General features: G+C 34.5%; 1 protein-coding gene and 2 pseudogenes across 1 annotated transcript; 2 read left to right on the top strand and 1 right to left on the bottom strand.

The window, feature by feature from the left end:
* Positions 1-1,661: 1,661 nt before the first annotated feature.
* Positions 1,662-3,276, top strand: LOC147908291 (uncharacterized; annotated as a pseudogene).
* A 1,687-nt stretch (positions 3,277-4,963) lies between these two features.
* Positions 4,964-5,284, top strand: LOC147908290 (uncharacterized). The gene has a single exon (XM_087410410.1). The coding sequence runs from the start codon at positions 4,964-4,966 to the stop codon at positions 5,282-5,284; it is 321 nt and encodes a 106-aa protein (XP_087266536.1).
* Positions 5,285-19,434: 14,150 nt separating this feature from the next.
* LOC147908289 (uncharacterized) lies at positions 19,435-21,813 on the bottom strand (annotated as a pseudogene).
* Between the last annotated feature and the right edge of the window lie 3,622 nt (positions 21,814-25,435).

Genomic DNA, 25,435 nt, shown 5'->3' with positions numbered 1-25,435 from the left:
CGGGCATAAATCCGCTGGACGCGGCGTGCCGAGAACACGATATTGCGTATTCTCGAAGCAACGATCTCACCGATAGACACACGGCGGACAAGGTACTCGCCGATAAAGCGCTAGGATGCGTCGTCACGAGAGATTCGGCTCTGAGCGAGAGAGCCGCCGCAGCTGCCGTCTGGGCAGCGATGAAAGCCAAGACCAAGATCGGCATGGGCATGAAACCGAAGAAGAAGACAACGAAGAAAAAGGTGACGAAAAAGCGGATACTTCCGATGGCGAAACGAGGCGGTGCGTTACCGTTTCTACTAATGCGCACTCGGGTCCTTGATCGGCGGAGCAGCCAGCGTGGTGAAAGCGGTAAACGATAGCAAAACCGCGCGACGTCAACTCGAAGAGCTGCAACGTCACGATCGCGCGATGGAACAGGGTCGCGGACTGTATCTCGCTCTGTACAAATATGGACGCGGACTGTATCTCGGTCCATAACATGGACAGGGCGTAGATGCAAAGAAAAAAAAACGTCAAAAAGACGATAAAAATGCCGTCTGGCGCAACTACCAATGTACAATTGAACGAGCTCGCGAGATGTATGCGTGTACCATACTTTAGAGGCGTTTTCATGCGTAACACATTACCGACGAGCGATGTGTGCTGAAACGAAAGCGGTATCATGAATCTGAACGATGCGACGAGGCCTACTACTCACTGGGTAGCGTACGCGAAGAGGAACAATCGCGTCGTGTATTTTGGTAGTTTCGGCAATCTTCAATCGCCTAAGGAACTGGTGCGATATTTCGAGAACGATGCTACGACGATAGAGTACAATCGCACGTCCTATCAGACGTACGATCAAAGTTTCTGCGGACAGATGTGTCTGCGGTTTCTACAAATGGTAGACGAGCGTAAATTTAAAAAACTCGACGAGGTGCTGTGAAATCTTAGTATTAGTCGAACGCTTTTTTCCGTCATGTCGTTGACGCTTACGCTGAGCGGAAAGAGCACCGTCCTCGCAGCGAATTACTTCCCCGCCATAGATTTGAGTGACGGAGATTACGAGTTCGTTTTGGCGATTTTTGAGACTTATCACACGATACCGAACGTGAACGAATCGAACAACAAATTTTATTTCACCAAAGACGACGCGGAAATTACAATTCCCGAGGGTTCGTACGAAGTGCGAGATATAAATGAATTTCTGAAACGCGCGATTTTACGAAAACGTACGCACCGCGACGCACTTGAAACCGTTGATGTAGTGGATGGTGACAATAACAATAACACTGATGATGATGATGATGATGATGATGATGATGATGATGATGATGATGGTGATGGTGATGGTGATGATGATGGTGATGGTGATGGTGATGGTGGTGATGGTGATGGTGATGGTGATGGTGATGGTGATGGTGATGGTGATGGTGATGGTGATGGTGATGGTGATGGTGATGGTGATGGTGATGGTGATGGTGATGGTGATGGTGATGGTGATGGTGATGGTGATGGTGATGGTGATGGTGATGGTGATGGTGATGGTGATGGTGATGGTGATGGTGATGGTGATGGTGATGGTGATGGTGATGGTGATGGTGATGGTGATGGTGATGGTGATGGTGATGGTGATGGTGATGGTGATGGTGATGGTGATGGTGAGGTGGAGAATACCCGATTACGCTTCGCGCAAACTACAACACGATGAAATTAGATGAGATTAGATGTGCGTACAGAATAAACTTTGATAAGTCCAACAGCATTGGATCGCTGGGATTCTCGTCGAAGCGTATACTGCAGCCGCGAAGGCATGAATCGGACGTGTCGATCAACATAATGAATGTAAACGTTATCCGCGTAGAGTGTAATGTGACCGCGGGTGCATACAGCAACGGCAAAAGCGCGCACACGATACATGAATTTTCGTCGAGTGTGGCGCCAGGATATAAGATATCGGAGAGGTCGACGTAAATCATTTACCTGCCGATCATCGCACGGAGCATTACAGATCTAACCATACGCATCGTCGATCAGAATGGACGATTGCTCGATTTTTGAGGAGAAGAGACCGTTGATTGCACGTACGACGGCGACAGTAATAACGTGAGCGTGAGATGCTCGTGCTGAACGGAACGGAGCGTACGCAGAGAGATAACGCATCCTTTACAAGGTCGGTGACGCCACAGCTCGACAACACTCGCTCATCCAGCTGCATCAAGAAGAAGAAAAAACTCAGCGCGACGAACGTTGCATTTTTAAAGTCTTTGGGATTCGCGGTGCGCAACATTTGAGATGACTGATATCTTAAACATTAAAGATGAGCCGATCTTCGACGATCGCATCGTCAAGATTGAGACTCACACGTACAGTCCGTTCGCCAACAGCATGTTTGGGTACAGCGACGAAATAAGAATACCCATACTGCAACAGGATCTGTACACACTGCCGTACGAAAGCTTTCTATATGTCGAGGGAAAATTGACGAAGAACAAAGTGGTCCAGGGAAATAATTGCGTTCATATTCGATGAGATTCGATATGAACTCAATGGTGTGGAGATTGACCGTAATAGAAATGTGGGTATAATTAGCACGCTCAAAAACTATGTAACAGTGTCATCCGACAGAAGCGTGATTCTACGGAATGCCGGCTGGGATGCGCAGACTACTGCAGCCGGATATTTTAATTTCTGTGTACCGCTCTACGTACTGCTGGGATTTTGCGAAGATTACAAACGCGTGGTGATCAACGCTCGTCACGAGTTGATTTTAATACGAGCGCGCAACGACAACAATTGTCTGACGGGAGATCCGGCGAGAGCCAACGCTCGAATTATTCAAAGTACAGTGGCGAATGCCGCATGTGTTATTGAGCGAGATAAATAAGCTGTCGATGCTGCGCGCTTTGGAGAGCGGATATCTGAACATGGCTTTTCGCTCGTGGGATTTGTATGAATTTCCGCTCTTGCAGAGCACAACCAAGCATTCGTGGGCCATCAAGACGGCTACTCAGCTCGAGAAGCCGCGCTACGTTATTTTTGCTATGCAAACAGGTCGAAAAAATGTCATGTCCGAGGATGTAAGTCGATTCGACGACTGCAAATTAATCAATGCGAAACTTTACCTGAATTCGAAATATTATCCGTACGATGACTTGAATCTGGATTTTGACAAAAACAGATGTGCGATTCTGTACGACTTGTACGCGCATTTCTGCAAGGGCTATTACGGATACAAGTATCTCGAGCCGAGTCTCACCTTTACAACTTTTTTACGTAATGGTCCATTCGTGATCATCGATTGCTCTCGACAGAACGAATCAGTCAAGAGTGGACCGTGGACGTGCGATTAAACTTTGAATGTAAAGAGAATGTACCCGCCTAAATACAACAGCCTATTGTCTCATCATACACGATCGCGTGGTTCAGTATAATCCATTAACCAATGTTGTGCGCAAAATCATCTAAGATACACCTCTAACATGATATAAGATCTACGATACGTCGCAATCGACCGCAGTCTTCTCGACAACATGCTCGTGCCAACGTTCGTGGATTTGCAAGAATTCATCGTTAACAAGAAATTTATCGTGAAGGAAGTGGTGCTGAAACAGGGGATCGTTCTCACACATTACATTTTTACGAGTTCCGTGCCATGGAAATTTTTGAGAAGATCCGATAGGACTTGCGCTTCCTGGTTGACTGCTTATCACCATTGCGATGGGAGGACGGGATGGTACAATGAGACGAAACGTCTGATCATAGCAGCTGTATTTGAAGATGATACTATCGTGTACGTTAAGGGAAAACCGAACGAAAAACGCGAAAAACGAACGTGGCTGTGGAACTTGCTTTTGGACGATGAGCGAGAACGCATGTGCATCGAGACCTTGGATGTTTTACGAAGACTTGGAATCTTTAATCAAGCTGGATGTTGCTAATACTATGTATGCGATGTAGACAACATGTTCAGAATTGCGCGTTACAAAATGTATTGAAAATATATAACTGGTGGTTGCAAAAGAATTTTTTAAATAAAAATACGTTAACGTATTTATTACATATTTCTTTTTTTTTCTTCCTTTGTAATACATGTACTCGTATGAATGAACGTATATGTATGAACGTATATGTATGAACACATACGTATGTATGTATGTATGTATATACGTATGTATGTATCCAAAAACGTCAACGCTTCTGTTAAACGTGTCGCGACATGTCCGATTTGACAATACATATAATGTACATAGACAGTATATTAGACTTTTTTCATTCAATCGTAAGCTTCAGTTACGAGCGTTAAGACATGGATCGAATAAAAGAATATATACGTCGAAAATCAATCAAGCGAAAGAGGTACTGTCCATTGTCGCCAAGTCCGCCAAGTCCACCGCCTTCGAAGGAAAAAGCGAGATATTGGGAATATCCTGGAGAAAAGGCATCAAAGTCGCCAACGTGCTCATCACCAACGTCATCGATGCCATCGAAATATAAATCATAAAGTATAAGCATTGATAAACTCGTGAACAAAAAATAAAAAAATAAAAACACGTAGAAAGACTCGATAAAACGTGTTGCGACAGGTTCGCAATTCTTAGAAAAAGAGGAGAGAGAATTACCCCCCTTCTTCGATTCTAGAAGTTTTATATATATCGTAGCAGGTGCAATTAGTAATACTTGTAATACTTGCTTGTACGAACGATTGAAACAAAAAAAAAAATAAAAATGTACTTCGCTGAAGACAGCAACACATCGTATGAAATGAAGAAGAACTGCAATAACATGTAAGTTTTAACATTCTATACACAAAAGAAACGTTTTTAACATTATGTATTAGGTGTTGGAATTAATTCGTAGCGTTTTACAAGTGATGGGAAGTACTTTCATTAATGTATTTTTTAATGCTCATGTGAAATAAATAACATTCTTTCATTAAAAAACGCTACGAATTAATTCCAACACCTAATATATACACAGCATGGAGCATCGCAAGATGCGTTTATTGAGCACACGTTACGATCTGACGACTACGGGCTACAAATTTTTGGAAATTGGAATCAACGTTGATCCACCGAGTTATGTGGAGATCGCCCTGGGAAATCATCGCGGACATGAACTGCTGCTGTCTCTCGAAACGTGGAAGGGTCTCTACGAGCAGCGATGGAATGTTTACAAGATGCTGCGAAACGAATACAAGGACAATTTTATAAGTGTTGGACCGTCAGCAACTACTGTAACTGTCAGCGTTTGCATGCTGAACGATGCTACGCTCGTATGTCTCAATTCTTCGTCCGTATGATGATGACCGAAACAACGCTACGACGTATGTTTGAGTTTGAATGTATCGATGTAACGTTCGAACGATTAATCCGACTCGTCGATATGGTTGATGTCAAGTATACGCGATTCTCCAACATCGCGTCCAAAAACGCTATACGCGATAGTGATATCTTTAACAAACATCAGCTCGTCGAGCTATTAGCTTTAGTTTTTAATACGTAAAAAAGAAATGATGTAATAATATGTGAATAAAAAAATTTTTTTTGTTCATATCATTATACACATCCATCCATCCATCCATTCATCCTATATCTCGACGCGCTATAGCGATAACTTTTCGTGATGGCACTTATGATCTAAAGTGTTTTATATACAACTGCTCCTCTATAGATCCTAGGCAGGCTCGCTTCTCAACGGCGAAGATCGATTCTCAACGTCAGTCTTTGTCCTGCTTTGTCCGCGCGCAAGACGTGTTAAGACGTGAGTGATATTTTTTTTTCCCCAACATGCAATAATATTCTACCATTTAGCGTTAATGATAGAATATTATTGCACATTTTCTGTAATTAAGTGAAGTGATAATTTTTTTATTGTGCAGCTATAACATGCAAAAAGAACAAAAAGTTGAGGAAACTGCCTCCTCCTCCTCCTTCTCCTCTTTCTTAGAGGAGATTCAGAATAATATCATAGTTGATCTCACTCAATTAAATATAGATCAATTAGGACTATTCCATCGCCTCATTGCCAAGGTGGATGATCTCAGGCATGTGTGCATTAATAGAATTCAAACACCTCATCGGCAATCTCGATAAGGCTGTGAAGGAAGAGGAAATGGAAAAGGAAATGGCAAAGGAAATGGAAGAGGAAGTGGAAGAGGAAGTGGAAGAGGAAGTGGAAGAAGAAACTAAAGAGGAAGTGGAAGAGGAAGTGGAAGAAACTAAAGAGGAGAGCGTTTTCTCCTCCTCCTCCTCTTTCTCAGAGGAGATTCAGAGTGATATCATAATTGATCTCACTCAATTAGACGTAGATTAATTAGGACTGTTCCATCGCCTCATCGAGATTACCGATGAGGTGGACGATCTCAGGCATGTGCGCATTAATAGAATTGCGCTCAAACACCTCTTCGACAATCTCGATGAGGCTGTGGAAAAAGAAGAAGAGGAAGTGGAAGAGGAAGTGGAAAAGGAAGTGGAAGAGGAAGTGGAAGAGGAAGTGGAAGAGGAAGTGGAAGAGGAAGAAGGAGAAACTGAAGAGGAGAGCGTCTCCTCCTATTTCTTAGAGGAGATTCATGATAATATCATAATTGATCTCACTCGATTACGCGTAGATGAATTAGGACTGTTCTATCGCCTCATCGAGATTGCTGATGAGACGGACGATCTCAAGCATGTGAGCATTAATAGAATTGCGTTCAATTGTCTCATCTACAATTTCGATGAGGGTTTGGAGGAAGAGGAAGAGGAATAAGAATTCAGCGGAAGATGAGGAGGAGGAGGAGGAAGAGGAGGAGGAAGAAGAAGAGGAAGAAGAGGAGGAGGAAAAGGCGGTGGAGGAAGAAGAGAAGGAAGAGAAGACGATGGAGGAAGAAGAAGAGGAAGAGGAAGAGGACTAAGAATTCAGCGGAGGATGAGGAGGAGAACGGAGAGGGAGAGGATGTGAAGAAGGTAAGAATATTTTTTTTTATTATATAGTTTTTTCTTTCTTTTTTTCTTTAATATTTCTTGTTCGCGTTATAATATTATCACGCATTTAGGGAGTAGACTCCGCAGTGGCTGTCTGAAACGCATTTTTTTTTTAAGGATAGACGCGAGGTTTACGATGGTGGTCCGAAACGCACTTTAGAATGGACGCGGGGTCTGCGGCGGCGGCGGAGGCGCTGGCGCCTGCGGCAGGGTGTGACGGCGATGACACCGACGCTGATAGAATTGCGTTCAACCATCTCATCGACAATCTCGATGAGGCTGTGGAGGAGGACGGAAAGGGAGAGGGTGTGGAGAAAGTAAGAATATTTTTTTTTATTATATAGGTTTTTTCTTTTCTTTTTTTTTTCTTTAATATTTCTTGTTCGCGTTATGATATTGCCACGCATTTAGGGAGTGGACTCCGCAGACTGTCTGAAACGCATTTTTTGGGATAGAGGTCTGCGGTGATGGCCTGAAACGCACTTTAGGATGCATGTGGGATCTGCGGCGGTGGCGGTCCCAATAATACGTGACACCACAACATGGCGATACGTATCATCATATCAGTAAACACTGATAGCGCTGGGACTCATCATATCAGTAAACACCGATAGCGCCGGGACTTCCCGCGCCTCCCCTCCCTTCCCCGCGTCTACTAGTACTCCCCGCGCCTACTCCCCCGCGCCTATGAGTATCTCCGCGCTCCGCGCCCCCCTCAGAGGACCTGGGTTTGAACCGCCACTATTATACTACTGAAGAGAATTAAATTCTTTACAATTTCAGGTTTCTGCATATTTTAGATATGTTGACGATGTCTTTATGATTGCACCTAAAGATAAGGTCATTCAAATTTTAAATTTATTTAATGAATAGCATGATTGACTTAAATTCACTATTGAATATGAGGAAAACCATTGTCTGAATTTTTTGGATTTATCGGTCATCAATAAAGACAATATTATTTTAGATTAGTAGGTACCATAAAAAAACGTTCTCGGGCAGATATTTATCATTCTATTCGAATTATCCCGCATGTCATAAGATAAGGACCATATATAGCTTAGTTGAAAGAGAGATCTTATTGTCAAATTCTACATTCTATAATAATAACATTAAATTTATAATAGAGAATTTGGAGGTTATCCTTAACGGTTATCCTTTAAGAATGCTTTTTTATTACATTAACAAAAGGATCAAAAGTTTAACTTGTAAAAAATCCACGACAGTTAATAACACCAGCTCGGATAACGTTGACACTGATGAAGTTTTGAGAGAGATAATGGTTTTCTCTATATAAGATCTTTCTAACAAAATTATTAAGTCTATTAATAAATCTAAAAACATGATTGGCTATAGGTGCTTAAACAAGCTTAATAAATTTATTAAAGTTCATAAAGACAAAAATCAACATAATAAAGATAATAATGTCATATATAAAGTAAATTGTAATAACTGCGATGCATCGTATGTTGGCCAAATGAAGAAACAATTGCAGACAAGAATTAAAGAACATCGCAATAATATAAAATTAGACCAGTCCAAGTACTTAGTAATCTCGAAACTAATCATGACTTTGATTGGGAAAAAATATTCTTGATTTTGAAAAGAATTATCATAAAAAAAATATTTCTGAAATGATACACATCAAAGAACAAAAAAACGGTTTAAATTTAATGAAAGATACTGAGTTATTGAATAACTCTTATTTTAACATACTTGACGATATACGAGAACATAAATGGTCACAGTTTTGAACAGACTTGTTTTTATATTCGATTTTATTGACTTACTTTTGTTTGACCTACACTTCACATTAGTTAATTTTCAAACGAGTCATTATCTTTATTGTACTTAACTGAATTTTTAATTTTAGATTACAGTATTTTATATAAATTATCGTAAGTTATTATTTGATTCTGTACCTCTTTTTCACACTAATAATATATTAGCTTAATAAATCTATTTGTTCTACAGAATATCATAAAATACTCGTAATTAAAGTATTTTAATAATTATCCATACTTTCTTCATATTCACTATTTTATAATAAATTATTTATTTAATTAAACTAATTTAATTCTTAAAATTAAATATTAATATTAATAATTATATTTTTATTAATAATTAATAATTTTATTATTTATTATAATAATTATTATTTATTATAATATAATTAATACATATTTCAATTTTTATTTTTTTTAAATAATTTTTTTTTCTTTCTTTATTTTTAACCCTAATGATTTTAACTTTACACTAAATTTATTGTATATTTATCTTATGTTTTATAAATTTCATTTTTATTAATTTTTTATTTATTTATATGTAAAATATAATAAAGATAAAATAATTTTATTTTATTTATATATACAGGGTGTCTGGAAATAATGCCAAATATTTCATGAGGTAGAGCGGACTAAACTGAGTCGAAAAGTCCTCTATCATTTTGTAAGTTTCCCTAATAGTTAACGAGATATTAACCTTAAAGAAAGCCGAATACGTGCTCCCGCCCGGCTTACTACTGCGAAGTGTATATACTTACCGATCGCTTGGCGCGCGGACAGTAGGGAGCGGGGATAGCCTGGCAAGCGCGTCATCTGAGTTAGGGAGGCGGTGTGCGCGGCGCGGGGCGCGTAACTATTAGAGAAACTCACAAAATAGTAAAGGACTTTTCGACTCAGTTTAGTCCTCTCTACCTGTCCATGAAATATTTGGCGATTATTTCCAGACACCCTGTATACATATATATATATATATATATATACAGGGTTGGCCATATTCGACGGAAAGATGTTTTTTTTTTCAATCATGGGAAACGTCGTTACTCGATCTAACATCTCTGTCAAAAGTTACAGTGTTTGCCAGATCTTTCCGTCGAATATGGCCTGTGTATATATATATATATATATATATTAGGTGTTGGAATTAATTCGTAGCGTTTTTTTAATGAAAGAATGTTATTTATTTCACATGAGCATTAAAAAATACATTAATGAAAGTACTTCCCATCACTTTCTACTACTTTTGACCATCTTTCGGGCAGTGAATGAATACCGCGTCGGAAGAACTGTTCATCTTTAGATGAAATCCAGGAATCGAACCATTTTGTACAATCTTCGTAAGATGTGAACTTCTGCTCGCACAAGCTATGAGCTAATGATCGAAACAAGTGGTAGTCGCTAGGTGCAATATCAGGAGAATACGGCGGGTGCGGTAGCACTTCCCATTTAAGTGTTTCCAGGTATGTTTTTACCGGTTTTGCAACGTGTGGGCGAGCATTGTCGTGCAGCAAGATGACTTTATCGTGTCTTTCGAAGTATTCCGACCGTTTTTGCTTCAATGCACGGCTCAAGCGCATCAGTTGCCGTCGGTAGAGATCTCCAGTAACGGTTTCATGCGGTTTTAGCAGTTCGTAGTATATGACATCCTTCTGATCCCACCAAATACAGAGCAGGAGCTTTGAGCCATGGATATTGGGCTTTGCCACTGATGTTGATGGTTCGCCGGGCTTAACCCATGACTTTCTGCGCTTTGGATTGTCATAATGGATCCACTTTTCGTCACCGGTAACAATCCGATGCAAAAAACCTTTTCTTTTCTGCCGTTGAAGCAGCAGTTCGCACGTGAGAAAACGTCTCTCAATATCCCTTGGTTTCAATTCATATGGGACCCAATGTCCTTCCTTCTGGATCATGCCCAAACTTTTAAGACGTTTTCCTATTGTTGAGAAGTCAACTTCCAATGACGTAGATAATTCTTTAAGTGTTTGACATGAGTTTTCATTGAGCAGTGCCTGCAAATCGTTATCTTCAAATTTTTTCGGCTGACCAGGTCGCTCCTTGTCATCCAAGTCGAAATCACCAGCTTTAAAACGTGCAAACCACTTCCTACACGTTTGCTCAGCCAGAGCATGTTCACTATACACATCCACTAAAATACGATGAGCTTCAGCTGCACTTTTGTTCATATTAAAGTAATGAAGCAAAACTCCCCGCAAAAACACTTTATCTGGCACAAATTTTGACATATTCAATGAATTATACAGTATTGTTATTTATGATTTCAAGAAAGGTTATGTACGGCAAATGACGTCCTATGATAGATGTTTACAATGTATACAGAACTATAGGTAACAACGAAATAGTGTACTGCTTGTGCCATCTCTTGTAAAACGCTACGAATTAATTCCAACACCTAATATATATATATATATATATATATATATGTAAATATAATAATATATATAATATTTATTATCTAAATTTAACCTTTTTTTTTTAATATTTCTCCCATTTTTTCCCTTTTTATATATTAGGTGTTGGAATTAATTCGTAGCGTTTTTTTAATGAAAGAATGTTATTTATTTCACATGAGCATTAAAAAATACATTAATGAAAGTACTTCCCATCACTTTCTACTACTTTTGATCATCTTTCGGGCAGTGAATGAATACCGCGTCGGAAGAACTGTTCATCTTTAGATGAAATCCAGGAATCGAACCATTTTGTACAATCTTCGTAAGATGTGAACTTCTGCTCGCACAAGCTATGAGCTAATGATCGAAACAAGTGGTAGTCGCTAGGTGCAATATCAGGAGAATACGGCGGGTGCGGTAGCACTTCCCATTTAAGTGTTTCCAGGTATGTTTTTACCGGTTTTGCAACGTGTGGGCGAGCATTGTCGTGCAGCAAGATGACTTTATCGTGTCTTTCGAAGTATTCCGACCGTTTTTGCTTCAATGCACGGCTCAAGCGCATCAGTTGCCGTCGGTAGAGATCTCCAGTAACGGTTTCATGCGGTTTTAGCAGTTCGTAGTATATGACACCCTTCTGATCCCACCAAATACAGAGCAGGAGCTTTGAGCCATGGATATTGGGCTTTGCCACTGATGTTGATGGTTCGCCGGGCTTAACCCATGACTTTCTGCGCTTTGGATTGTCATAATGGATCCACTTTTCGTCACCGGTGCAAAAAACCTTTTCTTTTCTGCCGTTGAAGCAGCAGTTCGCACGTGAGAAAACGTCTCTCAATATCCCTTGGTTTCAATTCATATGGGACCCAATGTCCTTCCTTCTGGATCATGCCCAAACTTTTAAGACGTTTTCCTATTGTTGAGAAGTCAACTTCCAATGACGTAGATAATTCTTTAAGTGTTTGACATGAGTTTTCATTGAGCAGTGCCTGCAAATCGTTATCTTCAAATTTTTTCGGCTGACCAGGTCGCTCCTTGTCATCCAAGTCGAAATCACCAGCTTTAAAACGTGCAAACCACTTCCTACACGTTTGCTCAGCCAGAGCATGTTCACTATACACATCCACTAAAATACGATGAGCTTCAGCTGCACTTTTGTTCATATTAAAGTAATGAAGCAAAACTCCCCGCAAAAACACTTTATCTGGCACAAATTTTGACATATTCAATGAATTATACAGTATTGTTATTTATGATTTCAAGAAAGGTTATGTACGGCAAATGACGTCCTATGATAGATGTTTACAATGTATACAGAGCTATAGGTAACAACGAAATAGTGTACTGCTTGTGCCATCTCTTGTAAAACGCTACGAATTAATTCCAACACCTAATATAATATTATTATATTTTTTTATTAAAATAATTATTTTTATTTTATTTATATTTTATTTTATTAAATTTTAATAATAATTTAAAAAATTTTTTTTCACGTGGTTATCAATTTAACAAACAAGATACAAAAAGAGCATAAAGAACCACACTACAGGTTATAATTTGTGATATTTACTTATTATTATATAAATTAAAACATTAAACGTTTCGGCCACAATCTGGCCATCTTCAGTAATACAATAGTCTTCATAAACCGCAAAATTACATTTAGTTGAAATTAAATTCAACAGTCCATTGTTGTAATAAAAATGACATGTTCTTTTTAGTGTGCAGATGCTTCGTACAAAATGTTATAACGCCCATAGTCATATCAAGAAGTGTAGAACAAGAATTTTCAGATTCTAATTAAATTTAAATTTATATGTCATTAATTTCTCCTATTCGAATATAAAGAATTATAATCGTTACCTGTTTTACAGCCAAAAAACTTTAATAATAATTATAATAAAACCTTTTAAAAATAATATCTTTTTATTAATTTAAATTTTTTATTTACTTTATTTTATTAAAATCTTTTCATCGTAAATGAAATATTTTTTTTAAACTAAAATTTACATCATTTAAATTTAATTAAATTAATTATTTCAATTCCCAATCAATCTAATTCTTTAATCACCGCCTCAATCCCAAATTCAATACACAATCTTATTTCTATTTTTTATAATTAAAAATTTATAAAACATTTTTTAAATGTATAACAAATAAAATAAATAACATAACATATACAAAATAATAAATAAGTAAGCTAAAATTAAGCTTTTAGACTCATACTCTAAACATAGAAAATTAAATTTTTCTTATTTATATTATAATTTATTTATTTATCTATCAATTAAATTTTAATTTTTTTTATATATTGTAATATTCTTTTTTTTATAAAACAAATTTATTTTAAAAAATAATTAATAATTTACCTAATGATATGTCTGATTAAAGAATTATTTTGATGAAATAAATCATGTATATATATTTATTTATACTTTTATTTTATATTTTTTATTATTTTTTTTTATTTATTTTTTATTATTAATTAAAATTTAATTTTTTATATTTATTTTATTTTAATTTATTATATATTTTATTATATATTAGGTGTTGGAATTAATTCGTAGCGTTTTTAATGAAAGAATGTTATTTATTTCACATGAGCATTAAAAAATACATTAATGAAAGTACTTCCCATCACTTGTAAAACGCTACGAATTAATTCCAACACCTAATATATAATATATTATCTTAAATTTTTATTTTTAATTATATATAATAGAATTAAACTATTACAGAAAATTTCAAAGATTTTTATGTCTCCTTTTTACATTAAAATATAAATTTTTATTTTATACTTTTGATAACAAAATTTAAAACTTTTTATTTATTATAATTATTTTTATTTATTATAATTATTTTATTTATTATAATTATACTATTTTGTAAAAATTTTAATTTTTTTTATTCAATATTAATTTTTTAAATTAAAAAAATTTATTATAATAAATTAATTTTAATATATTTTTTTTATTTAATTTAATTTAATTCATTAAAATAATACTTAATAAAAAAATATATTTTTTTATTTTTAATTAATTATTTAATATTTACTTTAATCAAATTTTAACTTATATTATCTTTTTTTTTAAATTATTTTATCTTATGTTTCCTTATTTTTACAAGATTTAATAATTATTCGATTTTTTTTAGAGATTTTTAATTTTTTATTTATCTTTATACTTAATATATTTATAAATAATTAAAAAATAATTTTTTTATATTTTATTATTTAAATTATTTCATCATTTTTAATAATTTTTTTCTATTGTTTATTAATAATGTCATTATATTTCATAATTATATTTATTATATTTTATTCCTTTCTCTCATAATTAAACTTAATATTCCTCGTTTCCATTTTTTATTTCCTTTAATTTCAAAATTTTTTCCATTAAATATTTTATTAATATTAATTACCATTCAAAAAATTATTCCTTTTTACATAATTTCTCTAATTAAATTCAATAAATTTCCTATACATAATTTTAATTTTGTTCTATCCTGCCCCCTTTTAGAGATGTTTAAATATTACTAATTTTAAAATAATCATAGTTTACTCTTCAATTAATCAATCCAGATGAATAATTTTAACAATTTACACAAAAATTTTTTCTTGATTAATATATTTTATTTTTTATTCAATTACTTTTTTATCATTAATTTTATCATTAATTTTTATTTTATTATTATTTAAAATATTTAAAAATTCTTCTATCTCACCCAATAACATTAACTTTAATTTAATATTTTTATCCTATTTAATATAGCTGGTTTACCGCCTTTTTCTATATTTTTTGTAAAATGATATTCAATTTTTTTATTTATAACATTAAATAATTTATTACCTATCTTAATTTTAATGATACTTAGATCTTTATTTATACTATTCATTTATAATATATTATTTTATTCATTATTCTTATTTAAAGTTGAATTAAAATTAATTAAAATAAATTATATAAACAATAATATTTATTTATATTTATTACTTCCATTATTTTTATCATTTATTATTTTAATTATTTAAATTTATTTAAATTTAGATAAAAATTTTAAGTTATAATTTAAACTTTAAACCTTCAAAGTTTAAAAAATATTTTTTTTTATAAATCTTATTTATTTCTACTATACCACTTATTATAATATTAATTAATATATCTCATTATACTTAAAAATCTCATTATAAATAATTTAATTTTTTAAATCTAATTAAAAATATAATATTTATTTTATTATTTATATATTATTTAATTATAAACTTTAAAATTTTTAAATTTGCAATTTAATATTTTTTTCTTAAATTATAATATATTTTTTATAATATTTTAATTATTTATTTTTAAATTCATCATTATTAAACTTAAATATAAAATTAACTACTTTTTTACTTTTTTCTAAAATGTTAGAAATTTTTAATTTAATTTCTTAAATGAATTTACAATTTATTACTTAAATCAGACATAACATTTTTACTTTATTTTCATCTACTCCTAACTAATATTACTTATTTTCCTATTGTTCGAGATACAGCCGAAACAGACAGTTTTTTGCAGATTCGATGTACGTGCGACATGCGGATCGGAAGCTTCTAGAAAAATTCCAAGCGTCTTTAGAGGTTTCCAAAATACAAACTTGGCCATCACCTCGTCAATAAAGTCGAAAAACATAAGCTAAGCTGCATGTCGTACGTACACAAATTTCAACCGTAAAACGGCAAGTTAACTCAGATCGGTCGCAGCGCACACGCGCTCGCGTGACGCGTAACATACGTACACCCCAATCAGGATTCCTGATTTAGCGCGCATGGCAATAGCGTACCGCTTGGCCATCGCGCTCGAATATTGCCAATCGCTGCCCGAAACAGGAGGTCACCTCAAATTTTTCAATTTTGCGAGAATTTCATAGGTGATTGTAAAAAGAAGCCTTTGTTTTTCAAAGAGGATAAAAGGCAAAATCGAGCAGCAATGCGCTCTCTTCGCTGTTCTCAGTCAGAGTCAACGCTACAAGTGCAATCGCCTGGGAGACGCTCCACCGCTAGAAAACCGCCGCGTTTGATTCGCGATCGAGAATTCGCGTAAATCGAACTTCAACTAAAACGTCGTCTCACTCAAAGTTTTCTCGCTGACGCTCTCGCTTTAACTCGCTCTCGAACACCTATCTTATCAATCTTATCAATTTATTTTAATTTTTTATCTATATAATTTTAAACAAATTATAAATTAAAAAATTATTTATTTTATATTTATTTTATCCTTCTTCCCCCTTTCACCCCCGACAATTTAATCATTTATACCTATTACCCATTATTTACTTTATCTAATTAAATTAACTTATTTTTATTCTTTATTCTATCTTCTCTCTAATTTTATTTATTATACATTTTATAAATCAACATTTTTAATTATACTAATAAATAAAATAAATATTTATGAATAAATGATTATTTTCTATTATATATATAATATAAACAAAATTATCAATTATCAATTCAATTCTTTTTAAATAAAAATTTTATTTATATTTTTAAATTTTATTATTTATTATTATAAGTGTACAACTTTGCATCCACCGTTTTTTTTTTCGAAATTCGAGGTTTTATTGTAAAAAACTGGTCATACATTTATGATTCAAAGTATTGTTCATCGCTGGTCATTACTTTCTCCCATCTTTCGGGCAGCGTACGAATCCCGCCTCAAAAAAACTGATCATCTTTTGAGGCGATCCACGAATCGATCCAATTTTTTACTTCTTCATAAGACCGAAAGTGCTGGTCAGCCAGGCCGTGTGCCATTGATCGAAACAAGTGATAGTCAGAGGGAGTAACGTCTGGAGAATACGGCGGGTGGGACTTCCCATTTCAACGTTTCCAAGTATGTCTTGACCACTTTCGCAACATGGGGTCGAGCATGCAAAATCACTTTATCGTGTTTCTCGTTGTATTGCGGCCGTTTGTCTTTCAATGTTCGGCTCAAACGCATCAATTGCGTTCGATACTGATCGCCTGTGATTGTTTCAGTCGGTTTTAACAGCTCATAATACACTACGCCGAGTTGGTCCCACCAAATACAGAGCATGATCTTGGAGCCGTGAATATTCGGCCATCGACGTGGAAGCATGGCCGGGAACTCCCCATTTTCTGCGCTTGGGGTTATCGTAATGAACCCATTTTTTGTCCCCAGTCACAATGCGATGCAGAAATCCCTTCCGTCTTTGCCTTTCAAGCAGCTGTTCACAAGCAAACAAACGCCGTTCAACATCTCTCGGCTTCCAATTTCCTTGCTTCTGAATTCATTCCCATGACTTTGAGGCGTTTTGAAATGACTTGTTGAGTCACTCCTAATCGTGCCAATTCTTCTGATTTTGACACGAGTCTTGATCAAGTAATACCTCCAATTCTGCGTCTTCGAAAACCTTCTCTCTTCCATCGCTGTACCGGTCTTTGACGTCAAAATCACCGTTCTTGAAGCGTTGAAACCACTCATGATACGTTCTTTCACTAATAGGAGCCTCACCATAAGTATTTGAGAGCAGTATTCGATGAGCCGCAGATTTCTTCATATTGAAGCAGAAAATTAAAACCTCCCGCAAATGACGAGAATTTGGCTCGTAAACTGACATTTTCAATCGAGAATAACTTTATGATGCAGATACAAATCGAGTAATGTTTCCATGAGGTTATGTTGACATTGCCCAAGTTTATAGTATGACGTCTATGATCTATTTATTTCGACCACCACTTACCGCTAAAGCCATCTATAGGAAAACGGCGGAAGCAAAGTTGTACACCTAATATATTTTTTTATTTTACTTTTATATTTATATTTTCAATATTATAATTATTATTTATAATTTATTTATTTTTTAAATTTATTAAATAACTGAAAAAAGTATTGATCTTTTAAATCAAATTATAATAGAAAAATCTAAATAAATATTTATTTTTAATGTAAAGAATTAGTTATAAATAGAATATTAAATTGTCACTTTAAAAATATTAATTAATTAATATTCTTTTATTCCTCAAATAATACCTTTAATGCGAACATATATATTAATTTTTTCAACTTTTATAATACTAACTTTAACTTCCTTCTTATATTTCTTTTTTGTACCTCTATCTAACTTACACCGCCGAAATAAATTCCCATTTTGATGACATAATAAAAAAATTTTTTTAAATTGAAAATAATAAATCTTTTTTCTATTTTTGATCCATCTACATCCCCCTCTTTATCCTTAAATTGATTAATATTAATTTTTTTCTTATTTTTCCCTATCAATTTTGATTCTCCCCATCTTGTATCACTTATTTTTTAAACTTATTTATTAATTTTATTTTTAATGAATTAAAAATTTTAATTAATTATTCTTTCTCAAATATTATATTATTATTTTTCTAAGACTTATTCTATTTTATTTATTATTTATTTATTAATTTTAATCCTTGCTTTGCGGCTTAGAATGGCTTCCAGAATACATTTATTTTACTTTTATTTTGCATTTGTTCTTACTTTAGTAACGTCTAACTCCTATCTCTCTTCTGTATACATTCTTCATATTTTCCTTATACACATCTCTATTCTCGCTCTATATATATATATATATAAAGGGTGTCTCAAAATGACCTGACATTTTAATGTATTAATAAAACATATTATTTATTTGAAAAGTACACATGTTTTTAGTTTAATATAAAGTACAAACATGGAGGTTATATGTGGAACACAATATCCGATAAATGGCCGCCTCGACTCTGTTTGCAAACGTTCATTCTTTTGACAAAATTTTCAATGACATTTTGGCATAATTGCGGACTAATTTCATTAATGGTACGTCTAATTTCTTCCTTCAACTCCGGAATGGTCTGTGGATCATTGGCATACACTTTTCCTTTCAGAAAACCCCAAAGAAAGAAGTCCAATGGCGTCAAATCGCACGATCTTGGTGGCCAATTCACATCGCCGCGGCGCGAAATAACACGACCATGAAACTTCGTCTGAAGAAATTTCACAATTTCTATGCGTTGCTCGATCGTGTAATTCTCCATGACTAAACCTCAATACTTCCTGATGCCAGTTATTAAAGGTTAGTACGTTACATTCGCTGCAAAAAAAATAGCGCGCAATTTAAAATGTCAGATCATTTTGAAACACCCTTTATATATATATATATATATATATATATATATATATATACGTATAAATACTTATAAATATTTGAAATACTTGAAATACATATAAAAGTTATTCATTCAAAAATAAAACAGTGTATATTGCACATTTCAAACTTTCCTACATATAGCGTGCTTATATATAACTACTTGTGACTTTGGTACTTTATAATTGCCTATACATATTGCCTATACATATTGCTTGGAACTGCCCTTAAAATTATACTTATATGTAATTTTTGCTTTCTAATCTATTTGGTGTAACAATCTGGAATAAGTCCTCACTCTTATTTCTTTTCCCTCCCTTCTGCTTCTTTTCTTGCCTTATCTATCCTCTTCATTATCTCTATCCCTTTACCTTCTATCGCTATGAATTCTTCCATCAGCATCTCATGCTTTGTCTCCTTGTACTCCTTGAATATATGGCTCATACTCTCTTCTGCAGCATGACAAATTCTACATCTCTTTTCTTTATCCTCTCTTCAGTACTGGTCTCCTTTTGTCTCGTTCCCACATCTGAATCTTGCTATTAAACTTCTATCTTTCCTCTTTTTGTCTTCCAAGTATTTTGATAACTTTTCTGACCATATATTTTTATAATTGCTATTATACAATACCTTGATTCATTTATCTTTACTTATCTTTCTTCTTTCCCTCTTCTTTCTAGTTTTTTTTATGAGATCTTCTGCTATATCTTGATCTCCTGCCTCTCTTACTCTTCTTTGTTCCTTACTCAACTACTTTGTTCCTGCTCTTTCCAGCACTTCTCGTCTCTTCTTTTCCCAGTCACCTTCTTTTCCTCTACTGTCCTTTTCCAACTCCTTTATACATTCTTTTATTAACTTTTGCCTCGAATTCCCTCGTACTTTACTGCTCTTCTGATTGCTTTAATTTTGATTTCATTTATCTTTGTTTCTTTTATCAGTATATAATTAGGTGTTCTCCAGTCCAATTTTAGAATCCATTTCACATACTTCCTTTTTTCCCGTCTAGTCTATTGTCGTCCTACCAGCCCCATATCTCCACTCCATACAGGGCTATACTCTCCACCAAAGAATTGAATATCTTCATTCTCCTTTCGAAGTTGTCTTTGAATATTATTTCTCCAATGCTCCATGTTCTCTTCATTGCCACTGTTACTTTCTTTATCCTTTCTTTTATATGTTTCTCAGTCCCTGTTTTTTTGTAGCGTGTATTCTAGATACTTGATTTCTTTGACTTCTTCTATTTCCTCTTCTCTCCATTTTCACTCTCTCTTTTTTATCCTACCTCTTCCTTTCTCAAATTTCATTATTTTTGACTTCTCCGGGCTCAGATTCAGTCCTTTTTTTTGTATAAACCTCTCAAATCTCTTCAGCATCTCTCTCATATCAGCTTCTCTATCTGCCAGTAGAATCATCCGCATACATTATTGTCCAGCATTTCTCTTTTCCTATCACTACTTCTCCTGTCTGACCTTTTGCCATCTCTTCCTCCAAGTCTGACATACATATATATATATTAAACAATGTCGAGCATCATTAGCGGACATCCTTGTCTGAGGCCTTTTTCAGTCCAAAACTCCTCCTATTACCTACTTTCACTATATTCCTTGTTTCTTTATACGTCTCCATAATTTCTATATTTTTCAATATTTCTCTTATTCTCCCTTCCACTTCCTTCAGGCTATCATGCACGTTCCCTTCTCTCCACTCCATTCTGCCTAACATCTCTCTAAATATTTCCCTACCTCCCTCATCCCATATTCTTCTACATGCTCCTTTCCTTTCCCTTCCCTCTCCTCTTCTCCTACCCCTACCTCCCTTCAGTAAAACGACCAGTGGATGATGGTCCGAATGTATTGTATCTTCTATTTTCATACAACATATCTCCTCCCTTCATCTTCTCATCCACTAATAGTGTTTGAGATCTGTAATTCGAAAAAAAAGGTAAGAACTCCTTCGATCGACCGACAGTAATTGTTATTGAACGCATGCACAAGGCGAGCTCGTGATTTCATCTCGAGCCTGACATTAAGCCTCGTCAAAGTCAGGGATTCGTCGTTCTTTAGTCTTTTCAAAACAATTCGGTATACGCAAACAGGCACCGGCAACGGACAATCGAAAGTTCTAGAACAATTCAATTCGCGCACGCGAGCGCCGCGCTCCGTCACCAATCCCGCGTACGGATTTTCTGTCGCGCATGACTGTTACGTTGAACGTCGTTAGAAAAGAATCGAAAGCGCCAATCAATTTTGTACAACCAATGCTACGTAATAATTACGATTGTGGCAAAATTTCATTGGATTTCTCCCAAGAAGAAAGCCCAGACCGAAAGCAATAAATGCCTCGATCTCGCCGTTCCTCCTGGGCAGATTGCTTAGATAGTTTACACCGCTTAGACCGTTTACACCGCTTAAAGTTCTTAGACTTCTTAGAGTTCTTACTTCTAAAAGTTCTTAGAGTTCTTAGAGTCATAGTCTCGCTACTATATCGCTTCGTAAAACCGCCGTGCTAACCGCTTAGTGAAAACCGCTATAAAACGAATCTTTTCGAGAAGTGCCGAGAAAATCGCCGAGATTTTCCATCACCGCGATTCCAAAATACCATTTGGAAAAGGTGACCGCATTTAATATTCTGTTAATCTAATATTTAATTAATTATATTTTCTGACTTTGTAACTGAGCATATTAAAGAAAATTCTTTTGTTAAATTACAAAGAAACGGAGTTCTCTTTACTGTCGTGTGTCATATCAACCGTGTGCCGTTTTCTCACTCTTCATCTTTCCGCGCGGTGCATTCTCGCACATTTTCTGGTCCTTCGAGCCGGATTTGAACCAGCGAGAAATATTGTTAGACAAACGCCGCATCACTTTAAAAATTTCACGTCAGCGCTCTCGCTCTGATTCGCTCTCGCACATATAGTCAATTACCGAGTTCCTCCTTCCCCCTGTATATGTCTAATTTCCTTTCTCATCCACTTTTATATTCCCATTTAAAATTGATCATCCCTTCTGTGACGTCCAAATTCATGAAGATTTTAAATTTATGATCCTACTGAAGAGAAGAATAGCGGGAATGATGAGAGTACCTGGTAGGACGCGATCAGACTCTTGTCTCGCAGATATTCGCACAGAGGCGAGTACCGCGAGTCGAACGTACCTTTTTCGTGCTCGCCTCGGAATATGGGTCCCGAAAAGACACTATGACATCTGTTTTCTATGAGCGGTACGATCGTCGGTCCGAATTTCGAATCAAGGAATCTAATCCCTTTAACTTGGGAATGGACCAAAATGCGATCTCTCAAAAGGGCAAGGTTAAACAATTACGAGGTTTTTAGAGTTTTAAAATTAAAGAACAAGAGAAAAATAATAAAATTATTAGTAATGTTTATTGTTTTCTGAGTATTATCAAACGAACAGAAAATAAAGAACAAGGTTATACCTTAATAAGTTTATTTATTACAAACTAATTTACATATTACAGATCGACGCGGTAATCTTTATTAACTAATTAACAATGACTATTTAACAATTATTTAAATTTTATGCATGTTAGTTGGATTAAATCGCCAGATGAGGATTCAGGAAACAGAGTACATAGGTTTTATTCAGTCTATTTCATGGATAACGGAGGAAGGAGGAAAAAGATTGAAAAAGAATTCCACTGAGACTAAATAAGGGTTGGCGGAATTCAGAATAAATATCGGAATACAGGAATGGGGAGTTGGCCGGTAATTCCATGCCGAATTTCTGGATCGAAATAATGAGAGCCGATCGATGAAAGTCCCCTCGGGAATAGGTGGTTCGCGATTGTCTGACGAATGACTCAAATGAGTCACTCTCTTGGATGCGGAAATAGGATCTCGGTGGTGATGGAGGAATTTATTCTAGGAACTCCACGCTGTTCGTGGAGTTCATCGGAGACTAAATTTCCTCTGGGGAAAAATGGGATGAAGATGACGGATGAATCGAGTGTTACCGAAGAGGTGTCAGGGAAAATATATTTTGTTAGAGCGCCCGAAAACGCGGGTGACGGAGATCGAGGAGGAGGTGAAGGAGTTCGAAGGGGAAGTGAAGGAGAAGGAGGAGGTATTACCTCTAACGCGTTTAGGTGAGCAGCTAGAGCCGGCGAAGCCGGTGATGGCGAAGTGATGGTCATGCGAATTATTTTCAGAAATGATAATTGCGTGTCGATGTGGTTGTCGAACTTTCAACGCAATCAAGCAGCCTGATACTGAGATGTTCCTCCGGGCCGATTTTTTAAATATAATATTACGCTAATTGTTGGAGAGGTGAGGAGAAAGAAGAAAATTGTGGGTGGGGAGAGGGAGAGGGAAATTGATTGGTCTTCAATAACCGGAAGAATGGTTTTCCATATTTTATTTATGTTGTAACCATTATCTCTAGTTAGATTGTTAGGGTGTTTTTGTATCTCTATGGCTTCTCTATACTTTCTTGGAAAGTATGATGTAATGTTGGCTATTGTGGTCGTTTTGTCAAATAGTATTTAATATCCTGTTTCGATGTTGTGTTCTGATAATGCTGATTGTGTAGCGTGTTTTAGCCTGACATCACGTTGATGTTCTTTTCATTGGCATTCCAAGAATGGATCTTGATACGGAAGAAATCCGCAAAACGCATAATCTTTTTGTAGAAAGCACCCGTGGAAGCGTCAAGAATGTTTTGTATAATGTTTTATAAGAGAATTAAAACCCACTACTTTAGTTGAAAGAGAAAATGTCTTTTAATGAATTGTATTGATATAATAATTTCATTTAAAAGGAATTTAAATCATTTGGATTGGAATAGGAAGATCTTTCAATAAGATATACGTATACTTAGGTTTTACTGTATAATAATTAGTACCATTTGTATCGAGTAAATAATAGACATAGTATCATTTGAGTTTTTATTTTTTATTTTGATAGTCGAATTTAACTTAACATCGAATTAACTTGGTGCCAAAATTGTTAATATCAAATCTTTTGAACAAATGATACATATCATTAGATTAATATTCATTATATATATAATTTGGCATAGTATAAAAAAATGGAATTTAACTTAGCGCCAGTTTTTGATATCAAATCTTTTATAGGAATGATACATATCACTAAAGTTAATTATTTAAAGTTATTTATTTAATTTGGCATCCGAATTACATAGAATATAACTTGGCATTAATTGTTGATATCAAATCTTTTTTACGATCGATACATACAATTTTGAGGAATTTAACTTAAGTGCCAATTTTCTTGATCAAATCTTTTATATGAATGGTACATATTACAATATTAGAGTTAAATAAACAAGAGCCAATAACAATTGTATTTTATCTTTTAATTTAATAGAATTTAACTTTTGATTAGTTAAAATTGTAGCACTTGGTTTTATTTTTTCATTTGATTTTTACATTCATTTTTTTCGAAAAATAATAATTTTTGACAAAGAATTAAAGTTGCCATTACTTGGGTTGGAATTTAATAAAAATAAACATTAAATATAAATGTTTAAAAAATGTTTTTTCAAACCTTTATCTCAAATAAAAATCAAATTCAAAATAAACATTAAATGAACATTAAATAAACGTTTAAACAATGGTTTTTCAATTATTTTCATTTATTTCAAATAAAAAATTATATTGCAAATGATGTTTAATAAATGTTAAATATACATTAAATAAATGAATTTTTAAAACGAATCGTAAAAAATGTAAAATTAATGAAAAATAAACGTTTAGAAAACATTTAAAAACATTATCTGCTGATTGGTTTAAGTTCTATTCGAAAAGCATATTCTTAGTGCCTTTCTTTACCTTTTTTTAAAAAGGTGAGTTTGTATTGATCACGCATTTTGTATTAACAAATATCAGCATGCAATTTCGTTTGCATCCGATCTCCTTTAGTTAATAAATATCATGATGGTCATCTGTATTCAATGAAAATATTTTTAAAGAAAAATTAAAGTTATTAGTAATAAATTAATCTTGTATTAACAAAATTTAACTTGGCGCCAGTTGTTGATATCAAATTTTTTATACAAATAATAAAGCACAGCACAGATTTTTGCATAACGCATAGTGCATAAGCGAGTAAACTAATCAGAATCTTTCCTTTCCTTCCATTCCACGGAAGAGAAGAATT

This window comes from Acromyrmex echinatior, chromosome 10 (genome assembly GCF_024713525.1).
Source record: "Acromyrmex echinatior isolate Ae372 chromosome 10, ASM2471352v2, whole genome shotgun sequence".
Classification (NCBI taxonomy): domain Eukaryota; kingdom Metazoa; phylum Arthropoda; class Insecta; order Hymenoptera; family Formicidae; genus Acromyrmex; species Acromyrmex echinatior.
This window is presented reverse-complemented; position numbering and strand designations above follow the sequence as displayed.

What these genes read in the sequence shown, in the direction of transcription:
- LOC147908290 (XM_087410410.1), top strand. Translation starts at nt 4,964, where the DNA reads ATGGAGCATCGCAAGATGCGTTTATTGAGCACACGTTACGATCTGACG.